This window comes from Sebastes umbrosus, chromosome 24 (genome assembly GCF_015220745.1).
Source record: "Sebastes umbrosus isolate fSebUmb1 chromosome 24, fSebUmb1.pri, whole genome shotgun sequence".
In the NCBI taxonomy this organism is placed as follows: domain Eukaryota; kingdom Metazoa; phylum Chordata; class Actinopteri; order Perciformes; family Sebastidae; genus Sebastes; species Sebastes umbrosus.
Window position 1 is genome coordinate 9,380,372 of NC_051292.1, and position 16,069 is coordinate 9,396,440.

At 37.2% G+C, this 16,069-nt stretch overlaps 2 protein-coding genes across 3 annotated transcripts; both read left to right on the forward strand.

The window, feature by feature from the left end:
• Positions 1–220: 220 nt before the first annotated feature.
• On the forward strand, positions 221–3,312 carry prkag3a (protein kinase, AMP-activated, gamma 3a non-catalytic subunit). Of its 2 annotated transcripts, none has more exons than XM_037762145.1 (13): positions 221–528; positions 664–703; positions 861–961; positions 1,047–1,128; positions 1,209–1,267; positions 1,519–1,579; positions 1,662–1,716; positions 1,799–1,925; positions 2,015–2,180; positions 2,305–2,342; positions 2,432–2,578; positions 2,670–2,867; positions 2,949–3,312. In XM_037762145.1, exons 1-12 carry the CDS (start codon positions 511–513, stop codon positions 2,784–2,786), a joined length of 1,011 nt encoding a protein of 336 aa, XP_037618073.1. In that variant the 5' UTR covers positions 221–510; the 3' UTR covers positions 2,787–2,867; positions 2,949–3,312. The 2 variants fall into 2 exon arrangements, with proteins under 2 accessions (XP_037618073.1, XP_037618074.1); XM_037762146.1 differs by having other exon boundaries at positions 1,519–1,564; positions 2,949–3,311.
• Positions 3,313–6,608: 3,296 nt separating this feature from the next.
• On the forward strand, positions 6,609–15,810 carry retreg2 (reticulophagy regulator family member 2). Its single transcript, XM_037761531.1, has 9 exons — positions 6,609–6,938; positions 10,232–10,335; positions 10,766–10,796; positions 11,136–11,265; positions 11,562–11,646; positions 12,150–12,287; positions 12,685–12,773; positions 12,919–13,054; positions 13,306–15,810. The coding sequence occupies exons 1-9, from the start codon at positions 6,667–6,669 to the stop codon at positions 14,121–14,123; spliced, it is 1,803 nt and encodes a 600-aa protein (XP_037617459.1). The 5' UTR covers positions 6,609–6,666; the 3' UTR covers positions 14,124–15,810.
• Positions 15,811–16,069: the final 259 nt, after the last annotated feature.

Consider the following 16,069-nt stretch of genomic DNA (forward strand, 5'->3'; position numbering starts at 1 on the left):
ATATCAAACACACTACTGTCACAAGTTGACGGCCAACAATATGTATGTTAAAGCTCTCGGAAAGACCGTATGAAGCCTTGACATTTACTCTTTATAGGCCAGGATTTCATGCCATTTAAATTTAGCAGGCCTTGATAAATCATTTGTAACACAGCTTCGAGGATAAATTCGGGCGCCAGAAGATCCACCCCGCCGCAGCCAATAAATGGTGGCAAATTCATGTGATCTCAGATGGCAGTAAGTGTTTTTAAAGGAAAGCCTTTAAACAAAACATGAAGGCAACACAAGTGTGTTTTAAAGGGACGGAGAGCAGATCTTGAGTAACCCTCCCTCCTGAGTCTGTGCCAGCTTCTCTTTACACCTCCCCTGCACCCCTGGCATGACATATACCACTTGAGAGCTCTTAATATAGACCCAGCTGCTTTGTGGGAAAGGGTAACAAACGGGAGCGGAGTCACCAGCACTTTCCTGCTTTGAAATCAACTTTTTCATGGACACACAACAGAAATTATGGAGCCTCCCTCGCAGGTGAAGTGTTACTTTTTGGTTGAGTTTAACTAGAAGACGAGTGTTTGCAGACCATTATTGGAACCGAGCAGCCTTGTGGATTTCAAACTATTCAGACAATGTCATGTGGAGAATGTTTCGCTCGCTCTGTTGCAGGTGTCACTCCCAGAAAAGAAGCAGGACGTAAAGAAAAAAGGTACGCTTATAGTAATCTTTATAAATAGGGTTATATGTACACATGTGAGTATATGGATCTGTGCTGTTCATGCATGTTTTGTAGCCATGTGTTTGTAGGTGTGTGTGTGTCTGTCAGATAGTGTGATCAGCTATTGTAATGTGTGATTCCCTCACAGAAGCTGATGCCACAATCTACATGAATTTCATGAAAAGCCACACCTGCTATGACGCCATTCCAACCAGCTGTAAACTGGTCATATTTGATACCACACTGCAAGTAAGAAATGTGCATAGAAACTTGAATCTGTTGTTTTTTTTTGCTTGTAAATCCTCTTGACTGTGTGAATTTATGACTTCCAAAGGTGAAAACAGCCTTTTTTGCACTGGTGGCAAATGGTTTGAGGGCTGCGCCTTTATGGGACAGCAAGTTACAGAGATTTGTGGGTAAGACGAAGGACTAATGGAAGAGTCAGAGTGAAGTATTGGCCGATGAATTGTAATAATGGGAACCTTTTCACTCACAGGTATGCTGACTATTACGGATTTCATCAACATCCTCCACTGCTATTACAAGTCCCCTGTGGTGAGCCCTAATGGATATCATAAATTATTATTTGACACCACTTTTTTTTATTATTATAAGCCACATATAATCATAAAGAAATGTGTATCTGATTATTTAAGATGTGAGCTACCTCAGTGCTGGCAGTACAACACAGTATGAAACTCCCAACACTTGACAGGAGGTTTTTGCAGGGTTGCAATATTTGATTTGACCTACTTGATATGTGTAATTATTGACTCATATCTTGACGTTTGGGTTTCCCTCCAAAGGTTCAAATGTACGAGCTGGAGAACCACAAGATTGAAACATGGCGAGGTGATTCATTTCAAAGTAAATAACCAACACGGATCAGTGATATTATTTCTCTGCACACATCTCTGTGAATTAACATTATGTCTCTTCTTCTGTCTAGATGTCCACTTACAGTGTTCCAATCACTTCCTCATTAGTATTTCTCCCGAGGCCAGGTGAACACACACAACACTCTCACATGTAATCTTATTATTTTATATTATTTGTAGTCAACTGACTTCTACTCTTTCCTCTTAGCCTCTTTGATGCCATCTATTCCTTACTTAAATATAAGATCCACAGGCTGCCAGTCATCGATCCAGAGTCTGGAAATGTCTTGCACATTCTCACCCACAAAAGAATCCTCAAGTTCCTCCATATATTTGTGAGCAAGCAGGTGTTAAAAATGTGGTTTGCTTACATTTAATTTGTATGTTTGCACGCATTAATGTTCTTCTACTGTGGTGTTTTCAGGGGGAAAAAGTTCCCAAGCCTGCATTCATTGGAAGGCCGATCCAGGAGTTTGGGATCGGAACTTTCAGGAACATCGCCACCGTTCAGCAAACGGCAACACTTTTCGACGCCCTCTCCATTTTTGTGGACAGGCGGGTGTCTGCACTACCTGTGGTGGACGAACAAGGTATGCTGTTAAAGATTTTACATTATAGAGCTGTATGTATTAGTATTGATGGGTATTACAGTTTACCTGTTAATACATTGAAGAAAGTACTGATATTACTGCATCCAACATTTTGTTTTTTCAGGCAAAGTGATGTCACTCTACTCAAGATTTGATGTGATTGTAAGTACTAAGTCTCACAGTTTATTATCCTTGCATGTCATAGCATTGTTTGCTGCTCAGACACTTGCGGTAATCTGTGTTTGTTACAGAATCTAGCAGCCCAGAAGACTTACAACAATCTGGACATGCCTATGCAGGAGGCCGCTCGCAGGCGCTCATGTTTTGTTGAGGGAGTGATCAAGTGCTACCCTGATGAAACCTTGGAAACCATCATAGACCGTATAGTCAGCGCTGAGGTAGATATTTTATTCAAAAGAGTTTCGAATATATCTTATAAAATCTTCAAATCTGGGAAAGAACATTCTATCATTTTCCTCCTTACCCCAGGTCCATCGGCTGGTCCTGGTGGACAGGGCTGACGTTGTGAAGGGCATCATCTCTCTGTCTGACCTGCTGCAGGCCATGGTCTTAACCCCTGCAGGTATTGATGCTCTTCTGTCCTAGCACCAGAGGACACACAGGGTCAACCTTTTCCCCCTTTACCACCTGTGTAGACTTGCGTCATGGCCATGTAACCCAGCCCAGGTAGGCCTCTGTTGCCTCTTTTTAGGATAATCATGATAGTTGTTGAGTAGAATAATCGTAGCTTTAGTTTATGTCTTTCAGAAATCAACGTGTGACTGAAACGAGAGGAAGAAAAATACCCCCATTAAGATGTCTTCCGGGATCTGTGTTCCGTGACCTTATTAACTTATAAGTAGTTTCACAGTCTAGTGGGACACCTGGTCACCCTATCTATGTGCTGTGTTCAAGTAACAATAATGACAGTGAGCTGACCTTGATGCTGTAATTAATCTCTATAGGTCTCCAGCACAATGTGGCTGCATTTGATCAAATTGATCAATATGTGTTTACTCAATACTGTATATTTCTGTGTTAAACATTTATATCAAAACTTGCTGGTGTGTGGTATTTCCTGGATAAATGCAGTATATGTATAATGTGTATTAAATACATAAGCTATAGTCCTACTAAAAATATATACAATAGAAATGATCAGTAATAGCAGGTGCAGTACTAGAAGATCTTTCTACATTGAATATCTTTGTTTCACATATCTTTGTACAGTGAATATCTTTGTGTCAAATATCTTTTTACAGTGGGGTGTGGGGGGAGATTGGCATATTTACAAAGATATGACACAAAGATATTCACTGTACAAAGATAGATGACACAAAGATATTCACTGTACAAAGATATGTGACACAAAGATATTCACTGTACAAAGATAGATGACAAAGATATTTACTGTACAAAGATATGTGACAAAGATATTCACTGTACAAAGATAGATGACAAAGATATTCACTGTACAAAGATATGTGACACAAAGATATTCACTGTACAAAGATATGTGACAAAGATATTCACTGTACAAAGATAGATGACACAAAGATATTTACTGTACAAAGATATGTGACAAAGATATTCACTGTACAAAGATAGATGACACAAAGATATTCACCGTACAAAGATAGATGACACAAAGATATTCACTGTACAAAGATATGTGACACAAAGATATTCACTGTACAAAGATAGATGACACAAAGATATTCACTGTACAAAGATATGTGACACAAAGATATTCACTGCACAAAGATAGATGACAAAGATATTCACTGTACAAAGATAAATGACACAAAGATATTCACTGTACAAAGATAGATGACAAAGATATTCACTGTACAAAGATAGATGACACAAAGATATTCACTGTACAAAGATAGATGACACAAAGATATTCACTGTACAAAGATAGATGACAAAGATATTCACTGCACAAAGATATGTGACAAAGATATTCACTGCACAAAGATATGTGACACAAAGATATTTACTGTACAAAGATAGATGACACAAAGATATTCACTGCACAAAGATAGATGACAAAGATATTTACTGTACAAAGATAGATGACACAAAGATATTCACTGTACAAAGATAGATGACAAAGATATTCACTGCACAAAGATAGATGACAAAGATATTTACTGTACAAAGATAGATGACACAAAGATATTCACTGCACAAAGATAGATGACAAAGATATTTACTGTACAAAGATAGATGACACAAAGATATTTACTGTACAAAGATAGATGACACAAAGATATTCACTGTACAAAGATAGATGACACAAAGATATTCACTGCACAAAGATAGATGACAAAGATATTCACTGTACAAAGATAGATGACAAAGATATTCACTGTACAAAGATAGATGACACAAAGTGAATATATTTGTGTCGTCTATCTTTGTATATGATGGAATAGTAGCAGTAGTAGTAGTAGTATGGTAATATATAATATAATAATATCATATTAGACTAGGCTTGCTGGCCTGTGTCTAACCACACGGTGGTACACTTGGGCTTTCTTTAACCCTATTCTCTCTTTACAGTAAACAAGGAAACACGTGACTATTTTTCTTGTTCGTCATCCGTGACGTGTGAATAATAAAGCCGGAAATCAATTTTGCCTTCAAAGTAAAATAAGCGCACCGGATATAAAATCTCTGGAGTTTTAATGAAATCCTTATATTAGACATGTAGGTGCTGTGTGTTGCTGAGTGCTGTTGTTGAAATTGTTGTGTGTGTTTTTTGTTGTTGTTGTTCTTCTTCTTTGAGGTATTTCTTTTATTGTATTTGTTTTCTTTGTTAGATAAGTGAAATACATGAAATGTCATGTCTCTCTTTCTTTGAAATTCGGACTAAACATTTCATTGTATAATTTAATTATTAGTATTGTTAGTCTGTCTGTATGTGTATATGTGTATATATGTCTATATGTAAAATTCAATACATTTTGTTTAAAAAAATACATATTAGACATGTAGGTATGTGTAACAAAAACACCTTTTTTATTTTATTTATTTATTTGCACATATATAAAACTGCAAAAATTCCAATCAATGAAAAAAAAAAAAAAAAGTGGCAGGAGAGGTCAAGAACCCACAGGCTAATACAAAGGACCGCCTCCCAACCCCAGGAGAAAAAACTATAACAAAAAAGGAAGAAACTAAACTAACATAATTTTAAAAATACAACAAAAGTTAAACAACAACAAGAAGTACACAAAATTTGCAGGAAAAACTTACCCAAACAGTGGAAAATAATCCAATAAAAACAATTAAATACATAAAACAGTACAGAAGAAAAGAAAATATATCTAAACATATCAAAAGGTAATTAGACATGATGATAATTTCCAAATTATAATTTTCATTACCTTTAATTTTCAAAAAGTTGTATTTTTTTATTAACCAAATAAATCTCTTTTAAACATTTTTGCTATATACATGTTTAAAATACAATTCTAAAGTCTAAATGAAATATGTTATAACACTTTTACAGGTCCACAAATTTCGTGTTAATTAGGTGATGATTAGCAAGTAACCTATGTGAAATTTCTTTGAAATTTCTGCCAAATTACCCCAATATTTACCTATACATTTATTTCTTTATTATAAACATTATTTAATAATTATATTCTGCTATTTCTCAATAGCTGGTAATTTATTTAATACATTTCCAGGAAAAGAATACAAAGTGAATTGGTATGCTTTATTTCCATGTCTGCTGGTAAATAGATTATTAATTACATTATGTATATAATATAAAATTATATATTATTAATTAGCAAGTAACCTATGTGAAATTTCTTTGGAATTACTGCCAAATTACCCCAATATTTACCTATACATTTATTTCTTTATTATAAACATGATTTAATAATTATATTCTGCTATTTCTCAATAGCTGGTAATTTATTTAATACATTTCCAGGAAAAGAATACAAAGTGAATTGGTATGCTTTATTTCCATGTCTGCTGGTAAATAGATTATTAATTATATTATGTATATAATATAAAATTATATATTATTAATTAGCAAGTAACCTATGTGAAATTTCTTTGGAATTACTGCCAAATTACCTATACATTTATTTCTTTATTATAAACATTATTTAATAATTATATATCTGCTATTTCTCAATAGCTGGTAATTTATTTAATACATTTCCAGGAAAAGAATACAAAGTGAATTGGTATGCTTTATTTTCATGTCTGCTGGTAAATAGATAGATTAATCCATGACTATATTTACTAATTACTATTTACTACCAAATTACCCCAATATTTACCTCAAAATGTATCTGAAATTACATTATTATAAACAACTATTTCCTGTTGAGATATGTTTTATTTTGAAAAGTCCAAACCGGAAGCGCAACGTCTTATTAAGTCCGTCTCGCTTGACGCTCCCTCCTTATAAACCCCGTGATACCCAAAACAACATAACAAAAGTAAAGGGGGAAACATGGCGAGCGGAGAGGAGGCCAGTAGACGCCCCTCGGTTCCCTCGGTCACCTCCTCCTCCTCGGTCGGCCTGGACTCTCTGTTCCCGGCCGGGTCGTCGGAGCAGGTCAGCGGAGACCAGGACCAGGACCCGGAGCTGGTCCGTCTGAAGGAGTGTCTGCAGGGCTGGTTATCTCAGTACGAGCCGCTGCTGCTGCGGCTGCAGAGGCTGCTGGTGTGGGAGAGGCCGCTCTACAGCATCTCTGTGGCTCTCACTCTCAACACACTATTCTGGTAAAACAAAACACCTTTTTAACCCTCTCTTTCTCACACATCTTTATGGTTTCATTAAATAACTTTACTGGCTAACAAACAGTGAGTGAATGTCAAGATACACCAGCTAATCCCACCTTTATCCTAATGCTAACGTGGCTACCATGACAACCTTAAACTTAATGTTCCAGCACAGCAAATGTGGCTTCATCTCTTAAACACTATCAGGACAAACTACAGAAAACAGAGTTATTGTGAGTTTTTACACCTGTTATGTTATGTTATTGTGTTTAATCTTAACACTCATGTCATGCTGCTTGTGGCCCAGGCCTTGTTAACCCAGTCAGTCACACAGACAACTAACAAGAGGTGCTGTGACTGTAAACAGGGAATGCAATGAACACCTGTCACCTGACAGATAATACAAGTTGACTGTGGCAGGTGAAAATGTCAGATCAGGTGTTCCTTATATTAAGAAATATTATTTATAATATATATATATTATATATATAATATAATTAAATATATAATACTTCATTTTACAGGTCCACAAATTTAATGGTTATTAGGTGATAATTAACAAGTAACCTATTTGAAACTTCTTTGGAATTACTGCCAATATAATATACAATATTTACCTTTTAAATTTATTGAAAATAACTTTATTATAAACATTATTTAATAATTATATTCCAATTATAAACTCACTTCCAAATAATAAATACACATAGTCAGGGAATGAAATCAACACCTGTCACCTGACAAATATACAGGGTAAATGTTGGCTGTGGCAGGTGAAAATGTCAGATCAGGTGTTCCTTATATTAAGAAATATTATTTTTAAAAAGCAATTCCTAAATTAAATATATAACACTTCATTTTACAGGTCCACAAATTTAATGTTTATTAGGTGATAATTAGCAAGTAACCTATTTGAAACTTCTTTGGAATTACTGCCAAATTACCCCAATATTTACCTTTTAAATTTATTGAAAATAACTTTATTATAAAGATTATTTAATAATTATATTCCAATTATAAACTCACTTCCAAATAATAAATACACATAGTCAGGGAATGAAATGAACACCTGTCACCTGACAAATATACAGGGTAAATGTTGGCTGTGGCAGGTGAACATTTCAGATCAGGTGTTCCTTATATTAAGAAATATTATTTTTAAAAAGCAATTCCTAAATTAAATATATAACACTTCATTTTACAGGTCCACAAATTTAATGGTTATTAGGTGATAATTAACAAGTAACCTATTTGAAACTTCTTTGGAATTACTGCCAATATAATATACAATATTTACCTTTTAAATTTATTGAAAATAACTTTATTATAAACATTATTTAATATTTATATTCCAATTATAAACTCACTTCCAAATAATAAATACACATAGTCAGGGAATGAAATGAACACCTGTCACCTGACAGATAATACAAGGTAAATGTTGAACTGTGGCAGGTGAAAATGTCAGATCAGGTGTTCCTTATATTAAGAAATATTATTTTTAAAAAGCAATTCCTAAATTAAATATATAACACTTCATTTTACAGGTCCACAAATTTAATGTTTATTAGGTGATAATTAACAAGTAACCTATTTGAAACTTCTTTGGAATTACTGCCAAATTACCCCAATATTTACCTTTTAAATTTATTGAAAATAACTTTATTATAAAGATTATTTAGTAATTATATTCCAATTATAAACTCACTTCCAAATAATAAATACACATAGTCAGGGAATGAAATTAACACCTGTCACCTGACAAATATACAGGGTAAATGTTGGCTGTGGCAGGTGAACATTTCAGGTCACCTGCCACCATGGAGACAGGTTTTCCTTATATTAAGAATTATTATTTTTAAAAAGCAATTCCTAAATTAAATATATGGTAACACTTCATTTTACAGGACCACAAATTTAATGGTTATTAGGTGATAATTAGCAAGTAACCTATTTGAAATTTCTTTGGAATTACTGTTATTTATTACTTTATTATAAATATGATTTAATAATTATATTCCACTATTTCTCAATAGCTGGTAATTCATTTAATACATTTCCAGGAAAAGAATACAAAGTGAATAGATATGCTTTATTTCCATGTCTGCTGGTAAATAGATTATTAATTATATTATGTATATAATAATATATTATTAATTAGCAAGTAACCTATGTGAAATTTCTTTGGAATTACTGCCAAATTACCCAAATATTTACCTATACATTTATTTCTTTATAATAAACATTATTTAATAATAATATAATTATAATAAGAATTTCTTTAAAAAACCTCCCTGAATCATTACAAGGAATGCAATTAACCTTTTTCCTCACCTGCCACTGCGGCAGGTCACTGAACATTTCTACCAGCCACTTCTGAAATCTATATGTAGAATACTTTAAAACTGTAAACACTGAGTCAGTGGTACCAGACTGTAGAATAATGGAATATATCATGTAAACTTAATGCATGACTATATTTACTAACATTTCATTTTACAGGTCCGCAAATTTCATGGTAATTAGGTGATAATTAGCAAGTTACCTATTTGAAATTTCTTTGGAATTACTGACAAATTACCCCAAATATTTACCTCAAAATGTATCAAAAAAATATCATAAACATGATTTAATAATTATATGCTAAAATAGTATATATCGTTAAAATAGGGCCCTGAGGCGCTGCTCTTGATGTGAGGTGGAAAACTAATAGAAGACACTTCTGATCAGGCACAGATCTCACCATTGTGTTACTTATTGTCTACACAAATGTAACCTAGTAGCTGATGTCATGATTCAGGGAGTTTTTAAAGAAATTTAAAATAAGTTATTTGCTAATCGTTATCTATTTATCAGCAGACATGGAAATAAAGCAGATCAATTAACTCTGTATTCTTTTCCTGGAAATGTATTAAATAAATTGCCGGCTATGGAGAAATAGCGGAATATAATTATTAAATAATGTTTATAATAAAGTCATTTTCAATAAATGTATAGGTAAATATTGGGGTAATTTGGCAGTAATTCCAAAGAAATTTCAAATAGGTTACTTGCTAATTATCACTTAATTACAGTGAAATTTGTGAACCTATAAAATGAAGTGTTACCATATATTTAATTTAGGCTTTAGAATTGCTTTTTAAAAATAATATTTCTGAATATAAGGAAAACCTGTCTGCCACTGTGGCAGGTGACCTGAAATTTTCACCTGCCACAGCCAGAAGTGAGTTTTGTGTGTGCAGAGTATGTGTTGGACATAAGCCAAACGGTAGGCTGTTTATGTGTCTCCACAGGTTCCTGTCATCCACCTCCCTGCGGCCTCTGTTCCTGTTGAGTGTGTCCCTGCTGGGACTCATGCTGCTGGAGAGATGGAAGCCCAAGTTACCCAGCATTACCGGTAAGATCCAGGCCTTTATGTGATTTGAAATCTGGCCCTCAGGCTTTGTCACTCATTGTCCAAGCAAGTGTGTTAACATTTGTGGAACACAGTACCTTCACAGGATGGAGAAGCCTGCTTACGACTATTCCAGTGTGTTCACTGTGTCTGCTTCAAAAGTATTATTCTCAAGCAAAAATGTGACTGCAAGATCATAAAATTACTGCAAAAATCAGCGTAATGTTCTTATGCATCAGATACCTGATGGAAATCTCACACTCTTATTCCTCCCCCTTGTCATTTCCTTACAACACCACATCAAAGAAACATACAGGAACAACACAACAGTTAGAGTCCAGTAATATGTACATTAATCTTAAAAAACTTATTTGATAAAACACCTTTTTTATTCATGATCTGCTGCTAATTGTGTGTTTTTCTCCCACGGCAGTTCAACCTGCAGAGGCTCCCCCTGAACAAAGGTATGTAGTGTGTACATGATAAACAGATTACTTGTAATCTAGTTTTCTTTATGACACTAACCCTTATATCTACACATCCTGAACTAATTCTAAATAAGAGCATCGGTTAAATCCGAACAGTGTGAAGTCTGTCTTTATGTTTATGGCATTTCCGTCACATGCGACACCATATCATCAGAACTAGTTTAGTCTGTTGCACTTGTGTGCATCTCCACCATCATTACATTAACATGGAGTCTCTGCAAGCATTTAATTACAGCCTGATGCACTTTAAGTACAGATTTTTGTTCTTTACAAAGTGTCCTCTCTTCCTGTTTGTTTGTTCTTGTTTGCATACAGTGACACAATGAGTGTGGAGCAGCGTATGCTCAGTATTCCTGAGCTCAGCCACCACCTGGCTGAAAGCTACCTGACCTACTGCCTGTATCTGCAGGAGACGCTGCAGTACAAACGGCAGAACCACGGCAAGGTACGGCACTTTGCCACATTGACACACGAGGAAAGGAATTGACAGGAGTAGTGTCACATATTTCAGACACCCCTAAATGTTTTAGTTAAATGCAAATTCACAGTGAACGCAATTGTTAAGTGTGAGAATCTACAAGGCACGATGCAATCTGTCTGATCTCGGCAGGTGCTGCAGTTTGCGAGTCTCTTTTATCATACACAAACACAGCTGCAGAGATGTTCACTTCCTCATCTTGTACCCCAGTGCAGCTTGTATGATTTAATAGCCTAATTTCTCTTGCTTGTTCTGTTTCCCAGTTCTGTGTGATGATGTGCAGTGGCTGTTTTGTACTTGCCGTGGTTGGGCATTATGTACCAGGAATCATGATCTCCTATATTATTGGTGAGTCACCTCTTGCCTAATTGGCATTAAAAAAACAAAAAACTGTTGTGCTAAGCCCTGAATTTAAATAGGATTGTGTGCTTGTTCTGACAAACAGAGGATGTGTGATAATAAGTAATGATAGCAGTTAATGGAGTAATTACATTTTCGTCTTTGTGCCAAGCATTGTTTACAGTCCGATGAGCAACTTTAGACATGAGAATGGAGTTGGAGTTTACTCCTCGGACTACAAACGGAAACCAAAACCCTTCCGATACCAGATGCAAATATCGGTTTATAGAGATTTAATGTCAATCTAATAGGTCGTGCTTGTATTTTAATATTTTGTAGCAAGTGGATATTTATCACACTAACTGCTTACCTCATTCATAGATCACATAAATTGATCCTCGCTACAAAAATCAGCCTATTTTGCGTGCATTTGCAACATCTTACTTCGATATTGTGAAGAAAAAGGGACGTTTTTAAGTCGTCTTTGTTTTTTTTTCTGTGCACCTGTTCAGTCTTGAGCGTGCTGTTGTGGCCGCTGGTGGTGTACCACGAGCTGATCCAGAGGATGTACACGGGCTTGGAGCCGATCATGATGAAACTGGACTACAGCATGAAGGGAGAGACCGAGCACCGCAAGCACGACAAGAGGAGTGAGTGCTACTGTGACACCTTTCAGGCTATACATTCAGGTTTAACTTGTGTGCATTCAAACCCTGCAGCTATTAAAACACACGCTTGTGTTTGTATTAATACAGGCAAGAAGGAAGTGTAACATAAGGAGCTTGAATCAATGTAGATCGCCTTTCTTGACCCTCTCACTGATAACAAACCTCATTGTAATACCACGTGTTTCATAATTGTGTAAATAGAACAGTGTCGAATATCAGGGAAGTGTGATTGTAAGTTCCTCTGGTTACATTTGTACATAGATCCCCATACCTACCTCCCAGTATAACAGGATGTTACAAGCATACTGTCATTTGTTCACATGCATTTTCTTTTCCAGGCTGACATTTTTTTAAAAGTGTGCATGTGTGTTTTTAACAGAGGTGAAGAAGGAGATGGAAGAGGGGGACGAGCCAAGAGCTGAAACGGAGAGTGAGAGTGAGGAAGAGCTGTCCTGTTTCGCCCCGACGGTATGGAGACACACCTTAAAACCCAACCAGCATTACACTGCCACATAGGCCCAACTCCAAGTAGTTAAAAGTGCGATTCAGAAAGAGACAATGATACATGTTGTGTTTTTAGCAGTGATGTAACGCTGTGGTTTTTGTTGGTCAGGTGGATGCGAAGACCACGGCTCTGGCGATGGCCATCACAGACTCCGAGTTGTCAGATGAGGAGGCATCTATCTTGGAGAGCGGAGGGTTCTCGGTGTCCAGAGCGACCACTCCTCAACTCACTGACGTCTCTGAAGGTAAACGATCGGCCATATCAACGTCGCACTTGAATTTAGGCCTAAACAAAAGTTGTTTTTTTTTGCTTGGGAGGAAGTTCTAAGGAATTCAAAACAGTGTGAAAGTGTACATGCTGATTTATTTTTTTAACCATTGTCATGCTTCTCTGGTTCTGTGCACCAAGTAGTTTTCTATAACCTGGAAATGAGTTAGTATTTTAGCTCGTCATACGTCATCCCTTATCCCTTTTGCTGTCTCATCTCTACTACAGATATGGACCAGCAGAGTTTACACAGCGACCCAGAGGAGGCCTACATGCGGGATCTCCCCGAGTTCCCCTCAGTTGAGGAGTTCCCGTCCATCGATCAAAAGCTGCTCCACTTCCCTCTGCGAGGCGCCGGCCAGGGTGACGGAGCCCAGGCCGGCGCTCAATCGGAAGGGGAACCGCTGAGCCCCTGCAGCCTCCTTATCCAGCACCTGGCATCCCCGCTCCACTTTGTGAACACACACTTCAACGGACACGGACGACCACCTGGGAATGAGGGGGGCGCGGCGCCTGTGCCGAGCGCTGGGGACGAAGCGGGGACGCAGGAGGGAGAGGAGAAGGAAGCTGCGGCGACCCAGGGTACACAGCAGTCCTTGGAGGCGTTGAGCGAGGAGATAGTGACCACGGCCATCTCCGCTGTGGTGCAGAACACTCTGTCAGCCCTGCTGCGCTCCAGCGAGGCCAGCGAGGAGCCCACCCTGGCCGAGTTCCTTCCCACCGAAACTCCACCGGGCGCTCTGGAGACCTCCGACCCACCCACCGACACCACTGCTAACACTACAATAGGCTCCTTGGGGGCTGACGAGGACCCGGATGAGGCGATTACGGCAGAAAGCGGCACCGGCGAGGAGATGCCTGACGACACACTAGTTCCGACCGAGGAAGAGGACTTTGAGCTTCTGGACCAAAGTGAACTGGAGCAGTTTGATGAGGGGCTGGACCTCATCTCTGAAAGACAGGCGGCGGGAGGAGCCTCAGCAGCTCCAGAGACACCTCCGTCTCCTCCGTCTCCTCCGTCTCCTCAACATCAACAACAGTCATAGCTTCCCTGTTGCCTCCCCCCCATCTGTTTTGTTTTTGTTTGTACTTTAGACCTACATTATACCCATAATTACTGCTATATACGAAACATTTATCAAAGAGTTTGGCGTTTAATACTGTTGGTTAGCGATTGTGTGGCATATGGTTGAGATTACTCGGCGCGTTCTGCTTTCCTAGTCTCTCTTCACAAGGGTCTGTTCAGCCTTCGGTACCCATTTGCAGTAGTTTCTTTGTGGCCTGCTGGCCTGATAGTATCAACGAGAGCAGGCTCAGGGCAGAAGTGGCTTGGGTTAACAGTTATATCATGATTGTCACGGGTTTGCAAAGCATTTTTATATCTACTTGGTCATCTAACATTGAAATTGGCTTGATAAATCAGCAGGCTGCGCAGTGAAAACCTGTCCATATTCAGTCCCTCGTCAACTCTCTTAACCGCCCCACCTTGTTTTCGTTCAGATGTTTATCTAGATGGTGTTATGCAGAGTTGAAATGTCGGATTATATAACTATTAATATATGCTATAGATTATTTAATTTAACGGTCAGTCGATGAAACTTTATTGTTAAGCAGAGGTAAATTGAATCCCCTCTGTTGCCCATAATGATTGTATGATAATTGTTTTAATGATGACGCCGTGGACGTCCGGGGGTTTAAAATGTAATTGCGTATTCCCAGAGTTAGACTTATAGTATTATCCTTCACGTTATCCTTTACCTCAGAAGTCTCCAAGGTTCCAGTTTTGACAGAAGCATTCAGTCATTAGTGGTCTTTCACTTGTTGCCTGGAAATGGAAACTTAAATCTTTGACATTGTTGGATGTTGACAGGTAGTAGATCTTTACCCCCCTACACATAAGTGACTTTGATGTGGCAAGATAAAAAAAGAAATGTTCCTGAATCTCCTCTCTGTGAATTGATGCCTCATTTTTATGAATATATGCAGATTTAATTTCACACATCCAAATGAAGTCGTCCCATATATAATTGAATTTATTCTTGTTGAAAGACTCGCGCCTCTTGTTGGATAGGTCTATATCCAACTATTTGTTACCTGTATAGTCATCACTGGGATATGTATATTTACCAAATAACCTCCTTTGTGCCACGCTAAGTCCGTCCATGCATGCCATGCATCACGCATGTATTTACCATGATCAATATTTGAGGTCAATTTTCAAAGGAGTGTTACTTTTACTGGAGTTTCTGTTTTCGGAGGGATTTAAAAGTTTAATGACACATTATGGATCTGGCCGCCGCTGGGGATTTGCGGGCAACTTTTGGCGTGACAAAAAGAAAATCTAGCACTGTGCTCGACTGTAGAAAGAGGCCGGTTTTTTGCTTTTGTAAACCACTCAGCATCCGAATCTCAGGGGTGGGTTGTACAAATTGAATATATAACATTGCAGAATATGTGTCCATTTCCCGACTTGTCGTAGTGCACTGTATTTGTACTAACCTTTCCTTTTTTTTTTCAGTCGACGCCTCCTTGTGTATAGTGTAGAAATGCTTAAAAGAAAAAAAAGAAACGTGTATATTCTGCATGTAAAAACAGCACCCTGTTCAAGTTCTCCTTGTCAACTGACAAAGTACTGCACAATTTGTGAGAAAAAAAAATTTGAATGTTACAGGTTAAAAGAGCCCATTAAATGCAGTTTGTTTCATATTTAATTACCAACAAGGGAAAGAAAAAGATTTGATGTGTCTTCATTTTTAAGAACTGAAAATGGAAAATGGGTGGCAAGTGATAACATCTAGAGAAGGATATTAACAGACTAGTTTATGTATGGTAGTAGTGTGTTTTATGCTTACGCTTCTTGAACTATAAAAAAAAAAAAGGCACTTACTGAACTGTACAATTTAAAAAAAAAAAAAAAAAAAAAAAAAAAAAAAGGAATATATTTTCTAATTTCTCCTTTTTCCATAAAGTACTCAGTTTGATCTTTTACATC